We start from the raw sequence: 20344 nt of genomic DNA, 5'->3' as shown, positions 1-20344 counted from the left end.
AATGAGTATCATAACCGATGCAGAGCCACCCCCCTGACAAAAACGCCAGGGTGGTGTGTTTCTGTTTGGAACACAGTTCTTATATGACGTAAGATTCCCAAATGTATTCAGTTGAATATATATATTTTTTTCTGTCTATATACACGGTCATGCAACAAAGTATAAATCATTGTAACAAATTCGCCATCCGGCTTGGCCGAGCGCTCCAACGCAACACAATAGTCCGTGATCGCTCCTCAACATACAGTAAGGTGGAAAGAAGTGGCTGCTATCTTTTACTAAATGTTGCTATGGTTAGGGGTGCACACAGGGTAAGACCTAGCCCAGTGGTTTTCAACCTTTTTCATGCCAAGGACCCCTAAATTGATACACATTTGGCCGCGGACCCCCATCTGAAAATGTTTGGTGCCAGGGACCCCCCAGAAGATTTGAGTAAAAACGTTCACTTTAGAAACACATATATTTAAAGACATGCGCACATTTTCAAGATTTAAAAGAAAAAAATAGCAGATCTACAAGCTCATAGCGCGGCACTCGGTGCCGCGCTATGAGCTTGAGCTTTTTTCAATAGCTTTGAGCTTTTTTCAATAGCCAAAGCTAAGTGGTTACAATGATTGTGACGCTATTTCAACTAATTTCACTGGGGAGCCCCCGGCCCGGTACCCCCACAAGGACCACTGGTGGTCCCCGGACCACTGGTTGAAAACCACTGACCTAGGCGGTTGAGTGTCTAAACGGGAGTACCAGAATCTGGCGGAAGTACCGCCCAAGGAAATGACGTTGACGCTTTATACAAATCTGTTTAGATTCAGTGTTCATTTCACACCGCTCTGCTGCAATGTCACGTGCAACACAGTTCGGTATGGCATTTACTCTCAGTAGCAAAAAAACTGACAGTGTGAATGAACAGTGGCGTGCACAGACGTTTTGAGGGGCAGGTGCTCAAGTAAATTATACTTTTTTTTGTTGACTTGGTCTGCTCTTTTTTCCCTCTACACCTATACCTCTTTGCCAAAAATAGCCGATCTACAAGCCCACAACGCCTCGCAGCGCGAGGCGTTGTGAGCTTGTAGATCGGCTATTTTTGGCTAAAGTTCTCCTCAGAAAAGGGATGCTAGGTTTCGAGTGGTCATGGTAAAAAGAAAAATCATATCACATAAGGATTTGGCGGACCCCCTGTAGTAACTCTGAGGACCCCCTAGGGGTCCCGGACCCCCTGTTGAAGACCCCTGCTGTAAACTGGAAAAAAAAAACTTTTTTTTTTCTTTTTTTCAAAAGGGCACTTCTGGTCAAGAGGGCAAAGGGCAGTTGCTCCAGCCCCACCTAGAGCATATCTGTGCACGTCCCTGTGTAGTGAGGTAGACTCTACTACTATACCTTGTGAATGCTCTGCTTGTGGGTCTCCTTCTTCTTCTCCTCCTCTTTTCGGGCCTGTGCGACAGCTACGCGCCGCTCCTCGTCCTGTGAAACACAGCGGGGGCTATCAGAGTGTCGCTCCATTCAACGGCAAAGAGCGGGACTGTCTGTGTGACACCATCACTCATGATGTTGTCAGTGATCCTGTCCTGTCCTCTGGTGACTGTTTGTTTGTGCTGTTGATCAGAGTGGATTCCCTGGAGGCTGGCAGAGAAGGAGGACAGAATCTCACAGCAGCCAGCTGCTGCATCACGGGATTATATAGTGCATCGTCGCTATCGTGGCAGAAACCTCTTTATCTCCATTTTCTAACTTTTGTGGGGGTTTTTTTTTCGTAAATTAATGCATCAAAAGTAGCAGATCTGCATGCGACGCGTTTCGAGCAGTGGTGGAAAAAGTACTCCCATTTTTTAACTTAAGTGAAAGTATCAATACTGCTATGTAGAAGTACTCTGTTACAAGCAAACGTCCGGAATTCAAAATTTACCTGAGTAAAAGTACAAAGGTTTTGCCATCAAAATGAACTTAAAGTACCGAAAGTAGAAAGTACTCATTACGCAGAATGTCCAATTTAACAAAATTAAAATCTTTTGAAAATAGCAGATCTACAAGCTCACAATGCGTCGCATCGCGGCGCATTGTGAGCTTGTAGATCGGCTATTTCCAAATGGCCGAAATGTATGTTAGGGCTGAAGTGGTTAATGTATGTTTTGTAATAACAATTTATATCTACAAAGTAACTAGTAGTAACTAAAGTTTTCAAATTATTGTAGTGGAGTAAAAGTACAATATTTGCCTCTGAGATGTAGTGGAGTAGAAGTAAAAGCACTGAAAATCGGAAATACTCCACTAAAGTAAAAATACCTCAAAACTGTACTTAAGTACAGTACTTGAGTAAATGTACTTAGTTACCTTACACCACTGGTTTCGAGCTTGTCGATCTGACTACTTTTGAATTTGAATCCAAAAAAAGTATAACAGTTTTAGACATAAAGTATGAGGTTTTACCGCCCAGACAGACAGAGGCGATATATCTGTCTGATTTTCAATTTCAGAGATTAGCCGAGTCTAGCCGTTGCCGCTACGATCGCCCAGAATGCAACACTGGCTGCTGGCACAATCCAAGCCATGCCAGCCGTGCCAGCCAGCCAGGCACTGGAGGATGTGAAGCTCTCTTTGTCTGAGTCAGTGGAAACAATGGCTCGATGTCTGATCAATAGAGATGAACCTAGCCGTGGGTCTAGAGCCGTGTAGCAGTAGCACCCTGTGTCATGTACCGCTAGTAATGCCAGGTCTCTTGAAAATCCATGCTGGTGATGCGTGTTTGCGTGTGTGTGTGTGCGTGTGCGTGTGCGCGTGTGCGTGTGCGTGTGTGTGTGGTGAAAACGTAATATTTCACCAAGGCAAGAAGGTGTGAAGCAAGTCCGATGTCTAATCAATACAGTATGTTATTGATTAAAGGGAGGGCTGTTTTCCAGGTACAGTAATTGTCATAAATGTATGTAAGGGCTGCACACTCTTAATCAACTGGTCAACTGTTCAGTTATTAAGGCTTTAAACAGTAGAAATGTTTTGATCATTTGTTATGGATAACTTTATACGTAGATATCACATGAGTTACTTTGTGATAACGATAAGCTAATCCCTTACATTAGGGGAAATATTCACAAGTGGGTCTTTGCGCAGTATCTTCGCCCTAGATCTAAAATTCAGTTTGTACAGTAAGAACTACGAAGATAATAACGTGGAAAGATTTATGTGCTGCATGTTGTTCTCTACTTCTCTTTCCTGTTTCTGTCCAATTGTACGGTGAAATAAGCAATAACCCTAGTGCATATACACAGTAGTGCGGAAAAAGAACTCAAATGTTTTACTTAAGTAAAAGTATGAATACTGCAATGTGGAAATACTCTGTTACAAGTAAAACTCCGGAATTAAAATTTTTACTTGAGTAAGTACAAAAATATTAGTATCAAAATGTACTTAAAGTACCAAAAGTAGAAAGTACTCATTATGTAGAATGTCCCATTTCAGTTTTCAAATGTATAAAATGTATAAAGATCTTTTGAAAATAGCAAAGCTACAAGCTCACAATGCGTCACGCATCGCGTCACGCATTGTGAGCTTGTAGATCGGCTACTTTCATTCAATTGTAGTGGAGTAAAAGTACAATATTTGCCTCTGAGATGCAGCGGGGTAGAAGTAAAAGTACTGAAAATTGGAAATACTCCAGTGAGTAAAGTAAAAAATACCTCAAAACTGTACTTGAGTAAATGTACTTGGTTACTTTACACCACTGCAAATACAATGCATGGCTGTGTAGGCTTTCAGTAGGCCGAATAGCTCTCAGAATTGGCAGCCAAGAACATGTCATGCGTCCTTTAGCTTTTGATGGAATCCAAACTCGGGTAGACACAGGATATAAATCCCAGATGGGAGTCAGAGAGGTGCACTCTCTCCTGGCATCTATCAACTCTGCCTCAGAGCCTGGTTCATTTGCAGTATTAAACTCAAATGTCATTGATAAATTGTAGCCACTCTTCAGACAGGTGGATCCCAGCCATGACTGGTGGCACAGATACAGTGGTGGAAAGTAACTAAGTACATTTACCTTAAGTACTTAAGTATAATTTTGAGGTATTTGTACTTTACTTGAGTATTTCCAATTTCCAATACTTTTACTTCTACTCCACTACATCTCAGAGGCAACTATTGTACTTTTACTCCACCACATTTACTTTAGTAACTTTAGTTACTAGTTACTTTTCAGATATAAACTATGATATAATGAAACATACATTAACCACTTTAGCCCTATTTTATACATAGGCTATTTGAAAATAGCCGATCTACAAGACGCGTCGCATCGCGACGCGTTGTTGTTGTGAGCTTGTAGATCTGCTATTTTCAAATATGTAGTACTTTTACTTCTGGTACTTTAAGTACATTTTGATACCAATACTTTTGTACTTTTACTCAAGTCATTTTTTTATTCTGGATTTTTACTTGTAACAGAGTATTTTTATATTGCAGTATTGGTACTTTTACTTAAAGGGATATTTCACTTTCAAAAAAACTTTTGGTCATTTTATCGTCTACTCAGGCTTTTGTAAGCCCCCCAGACCGTTTTTAAAGAGCTGGTGCCATGTTTTTGCACTTTTTCAGTTTTTCATGTGTCTATGAGGTTGATAGAACTTCATTAAGCCCCCCGGAGGTGGTTTTATGGTGTTTTATGTCTTCTCTGATTATTTGGAGTTTCTTCCTGGAGGCTGAAATCTTGAGGGTCAAACATGCCAATAGAGAAACAGCCCTTTAGTGACATCACAGAGACCCCAAAAAACATACCCTCCCCCTCATTATCATAACACAACATGTGTGGGCATGAGGAGGAGGAGGGACTAGGACAGGTGGGTGGTGCTAAGGTGATGGAGGAGGTGCTAAGGTGAGAACCAGGCATACTTAATGAACTGGAGGCATGTCCACATAAAAACTTTTTTTTTTACAATTTCTGTACACTTTTTTTTTTTGAAAAAAATCCTTACATAATAATAATACCTTATGATCAGGTTTTAGGGTTGAAAAATATCATGGCACTCCATCTTTAAGTTTCTTGATTCACTATTTAGATATAACTTCAAACTCCATTTTTAACATGTTAGATTCATCAAAAACACTCGTCCTTGGTTCTGGTGACTCACCCTGCCCTCCTAATACGTGAGGGGGCCGTGTTTTTTCGATAACTTTTCTCATTTATTTTTAATATTTTTTTGGGAAAATTAAAAAAATCAAATACAATTAAAAAAAATATATAAAATAAGTGAAAAAAGTTATTGAAAAAACACGGCCCTCTCGCGTATTAGGAGGACAGGGTGAGTCACCAGAACCAAGGACGAGTGTTTTTGATGAATCTAACATGTTAAAAATGGAGTTTGAAGTTATAATGGGTTTGTATAGGAAGGGGGCGTGTCTGATAAAATTAATATCAATTATCTAAATACTGAGTCAAGCAACTTAAAAACGGTCTGGGGGGCCTACAAAAGCCTGAGTAGACGATAAAATGACCCAAAGTTTTTTTGAAAGTGAAATATCCCTTTAAGTAAAGAATTTGAGTACTTTTTCCACCACTGCATAGATAGAGCACGTTAGGGGCAAGTTTTCACAGCAGACAGAGAGGAAAATAATATAGATCTTCACTTGGCTGCAGGGTAGTTTCCATACAGACATATACTATTTTGAAACTGTAGATGAACAGAGCTACAGTAGGTTACATCAGTGATTCTCAAACATTTTCGTGTCAAGGACCCCCAAATTGATATATATTTGGCCGTGGAGCCCCATCTGAAAACATTTTTTGTGCCAAGGACCCCCGGAAGAGAAGAGTCGTGTTAAAAAAAAATCTTAACACTTTAAATTTGTATTCAGGAATTTAAAATAACTTTTCAGACTATAATGTTCATATCTTAAACCACTGGCTCTACCTTTTCAGTTCATCCAAAAGTCAATGAAATAATTCAGTTTCACCTGACAATGGTGTGTTCTGAGCTGGCATGGTGTGTAGGAACAGGTATAGAGATTCTTCTGGAAGTACAAGCTCAGACCTGGGCGCTCGCCTGCATGACAGCTTTCAAATGCCTGCTGGTACTATGAGCTAAAGTGCCTCGCTGGCATAGACAATAGCATCATGCTTGCATGATCATGGCATGGTTGAATTTTGATTTAGCCAAGTGCTTCTAAAGTATTGCCTGTGGCCTCAATGGCCTGTAGGCCTAGTGTGATCTAACAGCCAATTTGGCAGGCAACCATCGAGCGGTTAATGGTCAAGCAGGGCTTAATTTGTGCCGGAGCTGGCCGGAGCCGAGCTCTGGTACCTGCCTGCTGCGCAGCGGGCTGACCGGGGGAAATCTAGAAGGTTCTCCGTCACCTCAAATGCACATACAAAACAATACGTTTTTATTTTAGGCTATTATTAATTCTACTTTTACACTTCAATGTCCCTTCTTGCAATGGAAAGGGACCGTGGATGAAATGAAACCGAGTTACGTTCGTAAATCGCCACAATTTAAACACTTTTAATTGTTCGCTGTTAGAAAAATGGTTGCGGCCGTGAGCCGGGTGATCTGACCCCTACGCTCACTACGTTAGTTGAAGAGGACTCCGCAAATAACGCAAAGGCCCCGCCTCCTCCTCATGTCAAAGCAGTTGTCAATGTTTACAACTTGATGAGAGGACATGACTTTTAGTCGGATTCATGAGCTCCAGCACCTAATAATTGAGAAAACTAACTCATTAAGACCGGGAACGCATCTGTGTCACTTTAGATTTCTTTTGGCTATTCAAAAATATCAGATATACAAGCTCATAGCTCGGCACCGAGTGCCGCGCTATGAGCTTGTAGATCTGCTATTTTTGAAAAAGATATATATTTTTAAAGCGAACATTTGTTACTCAAATCTTTGCTTCTGGGGGGTCCCTGGATCAAAATATTTGACAAAACGCTCGCTTTAAAAAAATACATATTGAAAGATTTGCACAAATGTTCACGATTTTTCTAAAATATGAAGAAAAAATAATGCGTTTCCGGTCTAAATGGGTTAAGCACTGTGGTCAAGTTATTGTAAATGTTAACTTTAACCACTTGAACCCTAGTGTCCCTGTTCTGGGTGAGTTTGTAGACTGGCTATTTTCTGCGAAGAGATTGTATGTAGAGGGAGAAAACGAGAGGGGGAAAAGGAATCGACCCCTGGAAATATAATAGGGTTGAAGTCGTCAATAAGTTTGAAAGTTGGGATTAAACAGCCACTGTGGCTTGTGTACACAGGACAGACCACAGCAGCAACACATATACAGTAGATAGTACATGATACAGTAAAGGTATGCATATTGCGCGCACACGCACGCTCACACACACACACACACACACACACACACACACACACACACACACACACACACACACACACACACACACGATGACGTCTCTGTCGGGTGGAAACCTCAAACCTCCCAAACGGTTACTTTTCAGGATTCAAATTCAAACATAGCAAAAATAGCAGATCTACAAGCTCAAAGTGAATTGCGTCGCTTCGCGCCGCGTTTCAAGCAACGGTGCAACGCGTCGCACCGCGATGCGTTGTGAGCTTGTAGATCTGCTATTTTCAAAAATGTTTGTACTTTTACTTTTGGTACTTTAACACATTGCCTGCCAGAGTTTTTTCAGATTTTTAGCTGTTGCCTGCCAGGGTTTTGCCATGTTTTTGGTACCTGTTCGCGTAGCCACAGATTTTTTTCCTCCAGTATGATTGATCCCCAGATGGTTTCTAATCACAGATGAGATTCAGGTGTGGTTTCACAAATGTCAACGAGGTCATTTTGACCTCGTTGACATGTTTGGTTGATGTTTCAATATAGCTCAAAAGCAGTAGTTTTAAACCAAAAAACAAAGTGAATTGTTTGTCCGTTTGAATTTTAACATTGAAGTGAATGGAGCAGCAAATCTTCGAACATTTTTAGCTCCTAATCTGTTCATAATTCGACTTTTTTCCAAAGACGTATATATACGTCTTTGGCAGACAACAGCTGATAATTAAAAGACGTATATATACGTCTTTGGCAGCTAATGTGTTAAGTACATTTTGATGCCAATACTATAGTACTTTTACTCAAGTAACATTTTGAACACGGGCTTCTATTTTTTTTTTTTTGCCCGACAGCAACGAAATACATAATATCCATACTGTAAACGTAAATATACATACATGCAACACACACACACACACACACACACAGCGTGTTACCGTGATGCGCTTCATGTCCAGCTGTCTGAGTTGAAGCACACAGCGCAGGACGGCCTGCTTGTACCATGTCTCCAGGGCTAAAGGGTTCCCATCCAGGGTCAGCTCACACAGGGAACGGGACTCTCCGAGGCAGGCTAGCTCGTCAACACTGCACGCACACACACACACACACACACACACGAGAACAACAACATCAACAACACACAATTAGAAACATTACACACAAATGAGAACCACAGCAACACACACATTTAGAACCCGGGAGCAGTGGTGGAAAGTAACTATAGACTTAAGTACTGTACTTAAGTACAATTTTGAGGCATTTTTTACTTTACTGGAGTATTTCCAATTGTCTATACTTTTACTTCTACTCCACTACATCTCAGAGACAAATATTGTACTTTTACTCCACTACAATTATTTGAAAACTGTGGTCACTAGTTACTTTGCAGATATTAATCATTAAATTATAAAACATACATTAACCACTTTAGTCCTATTTTATACCTAGGCTATTTGAAAATAGCAGATCTACAAGCTCACAACGTGTCGCGGTGCGACACGTTGTGAGCTTGTAGATCTGCTATTTTCAAAAATGTTTGTAGGGCTCTATACTAGTGTATTTTCTGTTTGTTGTCATTATGGGGAAAGCTTTCGCTGAAAATAGCAGATCGACAAGCTCACGATGCATTGCGCGTTGCAACGCGTTGTGAGCTTGATGATCTGCTATTTTCTGCGAAAGCTTTCCCTACAATACGGATGCTGGGGTTTAAGTGGTTAAAAAAAAAAAATGTATGTGTGTCACATAACATAACTCCATACTGTAGATAATGTGTAAAGATTTGTTTTAGAGGTGTGTTTTGAGGAAAATGTGAAATGGTGGGGAATCTAGTTTGGCTGAATATGGAGAGTTGTGTCATGATCCAAGGAATCCAGGGGGGGGGACATTTTGATTGTACGGCCTACGATTCAAGAGTGAGTTAGTTATAGGCCAAAACGTAAAACTGCCTGTTATAGCGTTACCATGAGGCTGAGTTGAAAAATCTAGCAGGGAGTGTCTTCCTTGGCCTAATGGGGAATGTGCATGTATATTTTCACGCCGATGTCCAAGCGGTGTCCGAGATTAGCTGCACACAGCTAAGACTCATAAAACGGACACACACACACACACATACAAACACACACAGACTGGGGCGAAAACATAATCTCCCCCTCCCTCCTCATCAAACTCAAAGTGGTTAAGCCTATCCCTCATATTCCTGTGAGGATTTTCCTCTGAGGTTCTGCCATCCTAGATAAACCACCTCAAGTGACAGTTTACAATTCATCTTTGATTATGGTTTAAGAGTGAGACTAGAATCTTGGAGCAATCTGATTCAAATTAATTCCTGTTTAAAGTGAAATCGAAATCAGTTTAAATTAAACTTGGGTTAGATTGAATCCATGCTTAAAAAGTTGTGCAACATGATTAAACATTAAAACTGATTTACACTGGTTTAGGGCTTAATCCTTGTTCCTGAATCCAAACCTTTAAGTAACTTATGAGTAATTAGTAAACTAAACTCCAGTGTAGGCTGTAGGTTACCCACACACACACCACAAACACACACACACACACACACACACACACACACACACACACACACACACACACACACACACACACACCAGAGTCATCGGCGGTATGAGTCAAGTAAGAGGTTTCCGCAACTATGCCTTTTGATGATTTAAGCTTTAATCCAGGCTTGCCTTGGACCACAAAGAGCTATGCTAAATTGACATGGCAGACTGTCAGCCTGGCAGCACACAAGCAACAGAGCAGAGCTGATCCCACACTCAGTTACAGTAGATATAATATCAGGGGTTACCAAATGTTTTTGAGCTCGAGACGACCCCAAAAAAGTGTCTCCCCGCTGACCCAAACATACAAAAATACATTATGAATTAACCACTTAAGCCCTTTATTTAAAAAAATAGGGTAAATAGCTGATAAACAAACATACATTGCATCACGGTGCAACGTGAAGCGAGCTTATAGATCTGCTATTTTTTGAATTTTCTGAAAATGTAATGACATTGTTTTTTACAAGATTTCTGGAAAATGTTTTTACTTTTTTGTAGGAAAGGTACAAAAAAATGAAAACAGAAAAGGGCTATTTATTCATGACCCATAAAAACAGGTGCACAACACAAAATGGGCTGTGGACATAATGGGGAACATAGGGGGTCCCTATGTTTGGAAAACACTGCTGTAGAAGCAGGCCTGTGGCAAGGAAAGATATGCAAAGCTCCACAACGCTGTGTGAGGCTGGTGAATCACAGATAATATATCGTTCTAATTTGTGATAATGATCTCTGGAACTAGAGCTCCACTGGTCTATGCCTGCCTAAACCAGGCATGTCTGCTCTCCTTTTCCCTCACTCTCTCTCTCTCTCTCACTCTCCCTTCCTCTGCCTGGCAACAGAATGCAAACTGTTAGCCTATCACAATTACTGTATGCAAGTCCAAAAGGTAGACACATTCTATAATGCATGTTTGTATGTTAAGAAGAACGATAGCCTCAAATGTCAGAAAATGCAGCGGTAAAATGTGCTCCCTAATTCGTCACTGTAGTAGAATAATCTCTCTCTGGGGGGGAAAGAACATTTAACCCATTGAGACCTGAAGCCGATTCTACACGTCTCCTAAATCTCAACTGTTTTCTGAAAAACGTACGTTTCTATGTCAGTGGTGCTCAAACTTTTTCATGTCAAGGACCCCCAAAATTATATGTATTTGGCCGCGGACCCCCATCAAAATATGTTGTTCCAGGGACCCCCCAGAAGCAAAGATTTGAGTTAAAAATGTTCGCTTTAAAAGTATTTATATTCAAAGATTTGCACACATTTTCACGATTTTTCAAAAATAGCAGATCTACAAGCTCGTAGCGCGGCACTCGGTGCCGCGCTATGAGCTTGTATATCTGCTATTTTTGAATAGCCCAAAGTGTAAAATAATGCTTTTTTTGCTCAAATCTAAAAATGACACAGTTCCAGGTCTTAATGGGTAAAAGCTGAGGAGGACACACATATCTGAAATCAAGTTATTATTTAGCATACCGTGTAACAACAGAAAACATGGATTCTGGAGACAGCAGAGTAGTACGCTAGCTTGACGTGTCACGTTAGACAGACTTGGAGGACAAGGTGACACACAGTAGGCTGGCCTTGGCAGTGACACCGATGTCCTACTCTGAGTGTCCCAGAGAGAGAGATGAGGGCACTGAGGCAGCCTCCGCTAGCCTCAGGGCAGCTGGAGGGAGAGGAACTCTAATATTGAACTCCACTGATTCTACTTGGATCAGAAAAAGTATGTGTAACTGTGCAGTATTTGTTGTGTGTGCGCCTGGTGCTATAGTGTGTGTGTGTGTGTGTGTGTGTGTGTGTGTGTGTGTGTGTGTCTCTCCATGTGCGCCCAGGGAACTATGTTTCCGCTATAAGCATCTTAAAGCGGACCACGCATTCACACGCCTTCTCCTAGCAACCGCTGCTGCTCTACTTCCGAAACCCTCATTCATCCAGCGTCATTTATTCATTCCATGCCAGGAAACGGATGAATGGATGAATGGATGGATGGATGAATGACTCAAACCACTGCAGCGGCTCCTGCCTGGTACTATACTTCTGCTAACAAGCATGCTAACTAGTGACTAACAAACAGCGTCATGTCGTCTGCATCACGCAGGCTTAAAACAGACACTTCTGTCTCAGTGACAGCGATCCCATCTCCTTTATGACCGCGTTTCCTTCCTGCTGCTGCTGCTGCAGCACGTTGTCCGGGCCGGGCCCAGCCCCACAGCACAGTGACAACAAGGGAGGGGACATTGCTGCTTACGCCGGCACCGGCCCGGCCGGGCTGCATCACGTCCCCTGTGTTTGAATTACAGCCCTGCGGAGAGGAGGGGGTTAAGCATCAGCTGCAGCCCACAGCTTCTTACCTGGTGATGTCGTTGCAGCTCAGAAAGAGGCGCTGCAAGCAGGGCAGTCGGTCCACCTCGGTCTACACAACGAGCAGAGGAGAGAGAGAGAGAGAGAGAGAGAGGAGAGGAGAGGGAGATGATGGAGGTGAGAAGGAGATAGAAGGATGAGGAAGGGGGGAGAAGGCATTAGTGAGGAGGACAGGAGCTTAGCGACTCAGACCTCCCCATCCCTTTCTACCGTTCTCTCTCTCACCAGTCACCTTGCACAGCTCCCAGCTCTGGCACACAGCCCCGTCCAGCCATGCGCGCGTCGCACGCACGCACACACACACGCTCACGCTGCTGCACGCTGCCGCTGCTGCTTCGTCTGCAGAGGGGAAGGGCGGGGGAGGGAGGGAGGGAGGGAGGGAGGGGTGGAGGAGAGAGGAAAGGACTGAGGAGGCGTGTGGGGAAGGAGAGAAACAGAGAGCTGCGCTAATGCAGAGATCCCCCCTGCTGCAAGGAGCTCACACACACACACACACACACACACACACACACACACACACACACACACACGTGCACGCACACACACACACACACACACAAGCAGATACTGTAGCAGCTAGCTGAGCTAACTATACCCAGGAACAAAGAGCCAGCAGGCAGGGCATGGCAGAAATACATCTGAATAGTAAATTCAGTGTGAATTGATTTTCTATTGTTCCAGAGGTTGGCTGTGTCATGTGGGAGCAGAATCAATGGAGGCTTTTAAACTAGGAGGAAGACTGTGAGGGCAGCCAGCTGGCTGGAAGGTTAAAGATGACACACACAGACACGCACGCACGCACGCACAGGCAACATCATCAGTGGCTCCATCTAAAGAGATGAAAATGAAGATGGCATGTTAAGTAGCAGCAGGGGCCAGGGGGAGAGGGCTGAGCATCCATCGTATAGCAGCAAAGGGGAGAGAGGACGCTCCCAGGAGTATAGCCCCGGGGAGCTGCGTCAGCGTCAGACCATATTGCAGACGCCAACCTCTCTTCTTTGCCCGCCTTGCCTTCCACAGCACTAACCAACCTGCCAGGCTCCATTCAAATGACATGTTAGAGCCCAGAACTAGAGAGAGAGAGGAAGGAGGAGGTTGCAGAGTCAGCTGTTGAGAGGGAGGGAGGGAGGGGGAAGGAATCAGGGGAGGGACGAGAGGAGAGGATAGAAGAAGAGCGAGAGGAGGAGGGGTTAAAGCAGGGGTCTTCAACGTTTTCAGGCCAAGGACCCCCTAACTGAGAGAGAGATGAAGCAGGGACCCCCTCTATATTGTATAAAATTGTGTTTCGGATTTAAGTTTTTTTTTTACTTAGTCTGCTATTTTTTCCCTCTAGACCTATAGCCTCTTTGCCAAAAAATAGCCGATCTACAAGCTCTCAACGCCTCGCAGTGCGAGGCGTTGAGAGCTTGCAGATCTGCTATTTTTGGCTAATGTTCCCCTCAGAAAAGGAATTTTAGGGTTCAAGTGGTTAATGTAAAAAAACTAAATCCTATCACACAAAGATTTGGCGGACACCCTATAGTAGCTCTGAGGACCCCCTAGGGGTCCCGGACCCCCTGTTGAAGACCCCTGGGTTAAAGGTTTCATCGGGTGATGACAGTTTGAGGTCGGATAGGTTTTAGGTTTAGGTGGGAGAGTGGCAAGAGAGACGTGGTTATGAAGTATTGGGGGGAGCCGTAAAGGGGGGGTAACAGAGAGGTTATTGGGACAGCAGGCTCTAGAGAACACTAGGTTCAATACATTACCAGCTGTATATTATGAATAATTAACTACATTGGGTTGGGTCATCATGGCAAAGACAGAAAAAGACTAGACTACAGCTGCCCATGTCCACCCTCACTCAGCACTGAACTCTGACTATAACGTGAGCAGTGGTGGAAAAAGTACGCAAATGTTTTACTTAAGTAAAAGTATCAATACTGCAATGTAGAAGTACTCTGTTACGGAAAAAGTCTGGAATTCAAAATTTACTTTTTTTTAATTTAGTAAAAGTACAAAAGTATTGGTATCAAAATGTACTTAAAGGTAGGGTAAGTGATTTGCGTTGGTTAAAATAATTGTTAAATAGCTCTATATTCTGATAGTACTCATTGCTATAGAGTGTTTGTTCAGTAAAAGGAGTCTCCTTGTCTCTCCAGCTCTTTATAAAACAGAAAATGCATTTTCATTTCAGTTTCAGTTTCATTTCCAATTTTATCCAACCAGGACAGAGAACTTGTCCTGGTTGGACAAGTTGGAAGTGATGACACTAAGAAATGAGCAGGCAAAATTTGAACTGGAACACTAAACAAATTAAGCTTAAAAATGGGTACTTTCTCCTGATTGGCTGAGATTTTGACACCTACCGAAAAATGTATTTTCTGTTTATTAAATAGCTGGAGAGACAGGGAGACTCCTGTTACTGAACAAACACTCTATAGCAATGATTACTATCAGAATATAGTGCTTTAACCTTTTAACAAAATACCTTTTGTTTTAACCAAAAAATATCACTTACCCTACCTTTAAAGTACCAAAAGTAAAGTAACCAAAAGTAAAGTAATCAAAAGTAAAAGTGCTAAAATGTTTGAACATAGCCTAGGTATAAAATAGGGCTAAAGTGGTTAATGTGCGTTTCATAATATCATAATTTATATCTGCAAAGTAACTAAAGTTTTGAAATAAGTGTAGTGGAGTAAAAGTATAATATTTGCCTCTGAGATGTAGTGGAGTAGAAGTATTGAAAATTGGAAATACTCCAGTAAAGTAAAAGTAACTCAAAATGTTACTTAAGTACAGTACTTGAGTAAATGTACTGAGTTACTTTACACCACTGAACGTGAGTCACAAGACCAAGTAGAACACTGTATCCAACAACTCTGTCACATAACTGATAAATGAGGACAACCTCTCCTTACTATGTGCATGAATCAAATCAGTGAGGATTAAGGTTCATTCTGAACAATTTCAACTAAATCTTTGAAGTCACTTTCATAGTATTTACCCAGAGCGCTATCTATCCATCCGGTTACCTTCAGTCGTTCAGAGTGATTTGCTGAGGTTTGGAAAATGTTACTGAAGTGTTTTCTGCTATCAGCCCAACACAATGGAGCTACAAAGAAAGAAAATCAGTGCTTCCTTCTATGCTATTGCTATTCCTTCAATAGACAGTTGCCGGGCATAATTCAGTAGAAAATACTCGGTAACTGTTCACAGCCAGGTCTGTGATTTATGGTAACTGAGTAACCGTGTCATGATTTCAGAAAAGACACATCGCTGTGGAGTTTTTCAAATGTGATTTTTGGCTTTTTGAGCATCACAAACTAAATGTTATTGAGCCCCTTTGTGTTGGTGTGACGAGTGACGATAGACATCTCTATGTCTCATTCTCCAAACCTCTGCACATTAAGTGCTGACCTGCTCGAGGTGCCTACATATAAAAAATACGGTGAAGCAGCATTCTGCTTTTACGGACCAACAGTGTGGAATAAACTCCCATTACACCTAAGACAGGCAGCCTCTGTCGATAGCTTTAAAGCACAGCTCAAGACCTACTTCTTCACTCTTGCTTTTAGCTGATTTTTTGGTTGATTTTTAAGTCCTCACTGTATTGCCTATTTTAATGTTGTTTTATGCTTTTGCTTTTATTTTATTTTATTTTTGTTTGCTTTATTGTTAAATTGGTTGTAACTAACTGTATTCTTGCTCTGTAAAGCACTTCGCGCTGCATTTCATGTCATGAAAGGTGCTATACAAATAAAGTTTATTATTATTATTATTATTATTATTATTACACTGATACTACTCTAGCATGACATGTACAGTTACAGTACAGTAAGAGGACTCTTTCTTGTATTTTTCTCTTTTTTTTTGTATTTTGGATGAAATGATGTGTAGCATGTGAGCTAGTTCAGGGAGACACACACACATGTTCATTACTATGTGGGTGTATATGGATGTGTTATCATTACACTCTACAACAGTGTTGAGCCAAGACCCATGTGTGTCAATCAGCTGAGCAATGTGGTGGGTTATTTAAGCACACCTCAGTCTCTGCTCGTCCTCCTGCTGTCAGAGTCTCTGGTCTGTTGGTAGGATGCACCCGTTTGCTCCCACCACCACCCCAACACCACCAGCTCTGCTAATAGTTCTGTTCCCCATGGGAGGTCGTTATTGTATATCTACCTCCCTGCTCTTAATGGTTAATGATGGTTGTCTAAATGTGCTGAGCAGGGAGAAAAAAAACATTTGCAGAGCCTGAACGCCAAGATAAAATATAATATTCACACTTGTATTTACGTTCTATGAATAAAATATTAGTTTCAATCTATCCGTGAGTTATCTGACTGAACTGAACCACACCTAAGCCCTATGTACCTTTTAGATGTGTTTACATTTGCCAGGGTGCCAATGTTACAACAGTATACAAGGACTATTTGGTGACTAACAGTCACCAAAGTTCAAACTTAAGCCTAGTTATTGCTTAAAGGACAACTTTGGTTTATACTAAGGGTTATATTTTAGCTTGTAATTAAAGTAAATAAAAGATGAGTGTTCTTTTTTTTTCATTTACTGCTTTCTATAGTTTTAGCAATTTTTGCGATATTTTTTACAGTGGGCGGGGGCATTCTGTCAGGTGGCTAAATATGCCTTTTTTACACTATAAAAAAGTTCCTGTGGTCTTTGATGGCCAGATGTGAGTTATTGGGGGCTAGAAGAGCTACTGTAAATAATAATAAAGAAAACGCCGGGTTATTGTGTAAAAAAAGACATATTTAGCCACCGGACAGAATGCCCCCGCCCACTGTAAAAAATATCGCGAAAATTGCTAAAACTATAGAAAGCAGTACATTTAAAAATGTTAACACTCCTCTTTTATTTACTTTAATTACAATCTAAAACATAAACCTTGCTTGTAAAAAAACAAAGTTGTCCTTTAAACACATTCAATCCGGGAAAGCATCTCTGTCATTTTAGATTTATTTGGCCGTGCCGCGCTATGAGCTTGTAGATCTGCTATTTTTGGAAAAATCATGAAAATGTGTGAAAATCTTTAAATATATGTATTTTAAAAAATATGTATATATTTAAAGATTTGCAAAAAAATTCACATTTAAAAAAAATAGCCAAAGAAATCTAAAAATTAAAGATACTTTCCCGGCTATGGGTTAAATGGCTTTTTTAAAAGCCATTTAAGCTATAACTAGGCTAAGTTTGAACTTAGTGTGAGGTGGTGCAACTGGGCCCAGTTGGGCATCTGGTGGCATCAATATACTTAGTTGTTGTTTCCAGTAGTCCTACCATGGTAAGTGTTCGTAGTTCAGTGACTCCATGAATAACACATGTTGTGCTCAGAGGACCAAATGAAAAAGCAGCCTCCATTAAAAGACTCATTACCAGTCACACAAATCATGAACAACAAAGGAAAACACTTCTCTCCACTTATTAAACACAGAAGGGGGCTTTCCCGTGCAGAGAGTCTGCACATCCAAGTCTGTCACGGGAACGTTTTCAAAGAGTTGGATGTCAATAACACAAAATTAAAGGTAGGGTAAGTGATCTTTTTTGGTTAAAACAAAAAGTATTTTGTTAAAAGGTTAAAGCACTATATTCTGATAGTAATCATTGCTATAGAGTGTTTGTTCAGTAACAGGAGTCTCCCCGTCTCTCCAGCTCTTTAATAAACAGAAAATACATTTTACATTACAATTTTTAAGCTTCATTTTTATAGTGTTCCAGTTCCAATTTTGTCTGCTCATTTCTTAGTGTCATCACTTCCAATTTCACTTGTTTAATCTATATCCTGATTGAGTTCTCTGTCCTGATTGGATAAAATTGGAAATGAAACTGAAATGAAAATGCATTTTCAGTTTAATAAAGTGCTGGAGAGACAAGGAGACTCCTGTTACTGAACAAACACTCTATAGCAATGAGTACTATCAGAATATAGAGCTATTTATTTCACTTATTTTAACCAAAGAAAATCACTTACCCTACCTTTAATCAGTTTGATAATAATAGTAACTAGAAAAAGTGCTCCTCGGAGCACAACTCTCCGCCAGAAGACTTGTGTTGGGAATGTTGGGAATGTTCTAATTCTTATGTTCTAACTGTCCTATCCGTCCTGTCTGTATAAGTGTCCGATCCGTCCTGTCTGTATAAGTGTCCTATCCCTCCTGTCTGTATAAGTGTCCTATCCGTCCTGTCTATGTAAGTGTCCTATCCGTCCTGTCTGTGTAAGTGTCCTATCTGTCCTGTCTGTGTAAGTGTCCTATCCAATTGTTGTAGTATCTGCCATTTAACTGTCCTATCCATCCTGTCTGTATAAGTGTCCGATCCGTCCTGTCTGTATAAGTGTCCTATCCGTCCTGTCTGTATAAGTGTCCTATCCGTCTTGTCTGTATAAGTGTCCTATCCGTCCTGTCTATGTAAGTGTCCTATCCCTCCTGTCTGTGTAAGTGTCCTATCTGTCCATTTCTCAGCCATGTCAACTCGAAATCATGCTCGCTGGCTTGGGCGCTTAGCTGTTAACTAAGCATTTGTAGGATCGAGGCCTTCCCATCTAGAGAGGCTTTAGCTTAATTAAAGTATCTGCTTTGCATGCAGGATTGTTGGAACTGTCTTACCTCACTTTGAAAGAGGCACAGACTCTTTCAAAGTGACAGATGTATTTTATAGGCCGCTATACGTCACTAGCCAATCGGATCACACTATTTCACCGTATTGTCACGTGTCACGTGGCTTGACCAATGTTAGTCCCAGTTTCAAAAAGTGAAAACAAACTCTCCTGGCGGAGAGAATAATATCTCAAATTTAGATAACGCTTTTCTAAGTACCCAAAGACGCTTTACATGGGGGAGGGGGGGGAGAACAAAAGAAAATCTATAGGGAAAAAACACAGAGAAAAGGCTAAGCCTAAGGAATTAAAATCAATAAAAAGTGGAATGGTGAGACAGGGGGGTGTGCAGTTAGCTGGGGAAAGCCATATTGAAGAGGTGGGTTTTGAAGGTTCGGAGGGTGGGGGCTTCTCTGAGACTATTGGGGAGTGTTGGGGCGGCAGAAGCAAAAGTCCTATCACCCCAGGAGGTACGGTACTTCAAGGAGGTTCTGACGTCACCAGACCTGAAGGAGCAGGAGGGGACATGACGTTTGAGGAGGTCGAAGAGGTAGGGGGGAGCCAGATTGTTCAGTGCCTTATAGGTGGCGAGTAGTTTATTAGTTTCTCTTACTGTAGGTTAGGAAATCTCATTTAGTTTTGGACCTCACTCAGTATCATCACCCTGAAAGGATATTTCCTGTCTTCCTGCTGAGACATTTCCTGAAGCTAGAAGTGAGGCTTGCTGAAGTTGAAGAACCAATGAAGCTAGAAGCTAGAAGCGAGGCACAGCAACCGCACAGCAACCGAAGTGGAAAAATAATTTGCCTCTTCCTTACTTCCTTCACAGGTCTTACCAATTTTATACTAATGAAGGCTCTGTTCCATTCTGGTCAAACAGAGTCAGGTGGTGCTGATATTTTTGCATGTTGGCTCACTGGAAACACTCTGCTACACCAATGGATCTCAAAGTGTGGTCCAGGGACCCTCATGGTACTGTATCTTGAGGGAGTTCCAAATGGCCCCTTATGGGTGTGTAACTCTGAAAGTGTACAAACACAAATACACTTGAAGAGTGTACATTTGTACACTCTGCATGACCATATTTGGGTGTAGCTGCAGTGGGAACTCTATATTTGGTTATGTCTGAGTATTCTGCCCTTATTTGGCTTCAGCCAGCTTCAAACATAAAACATAACATTTAGCTTCATGTAGGTTCAATAGTATTTGGATAAACATCACAAAATAGACTAGACTAGAAGAAAGCTAAACTTCAAGAAAACCAATAGAATGGGCTTACAGGCATATATTTTCCAAGGCTTGTCAAAAGAACAGGTTCATAGTATGCTCTCTCCTCTGCTGTCTTGTAAACACTGAACACAGATTGAGAAACTATGGCAAGCTCAAAGGTTCAAAAAAAAATCACATGGTGCAAAACAAAACCTACATACAAAACTACCACTAGGTGGCCAATGCTGGCCATAATGCCCACTAACAGTGGACAGAAGACTGAGTCATAGTGAGCTCTATATATGGTTATGTCTCAGTCATAGTGAACTATATAGTTATGTTA

At 41.4% G+C, this 20344-nt stretch overlaps 1 protein-coding gene across 1 annotated transcript in view; it reads right to left on the bottom strand.

The window, feature by feature from the left end:
• The window catches only part of lrrc49 (leucine rich repeat containing 49), a gene marked incomplete at its 5' end in the record, with an annotated part of 102001 nt that overhangs the window by 51344 nt on the left and 30313 nt on the right, over positions 1 to 20344 (bottom strand). The window contains 3 exons of the mRNA XM_084055482.1: positions 1378 to 1461; positions 8211 to 8358; positions 12188 to 12249. Coding sequence (XP_083911608.1) covers positions 1378 to 1461; positions 8211 to 8358; positions 12188 to 12249 — 294 coding nt within the window. The remainder of the gene's footprint in view (positions 1 to 1377; positions 1462 to 8210; positions 8359 to 12187; positions 12250 to 20344) is intronic.

Source organism: Gymnoscopelus microlampas (genome assembly GCF_963454915.1).
Source record: "Gymnoscopelus microlampas genome assembly, chromosome: 1".
Lineage (NCBI taxonomy): Eukaryota > Metazoa > Chordata > Actinopteri > Myctophiformes > Myctophidae > Gymnoscopelus > Gymnoscopelus microlampas.
The sequence above is the reverse complement of the archived record's forward strand: the minus strand, read 5'-3'. Positions and strand labels throughout refer to the sequence as shown.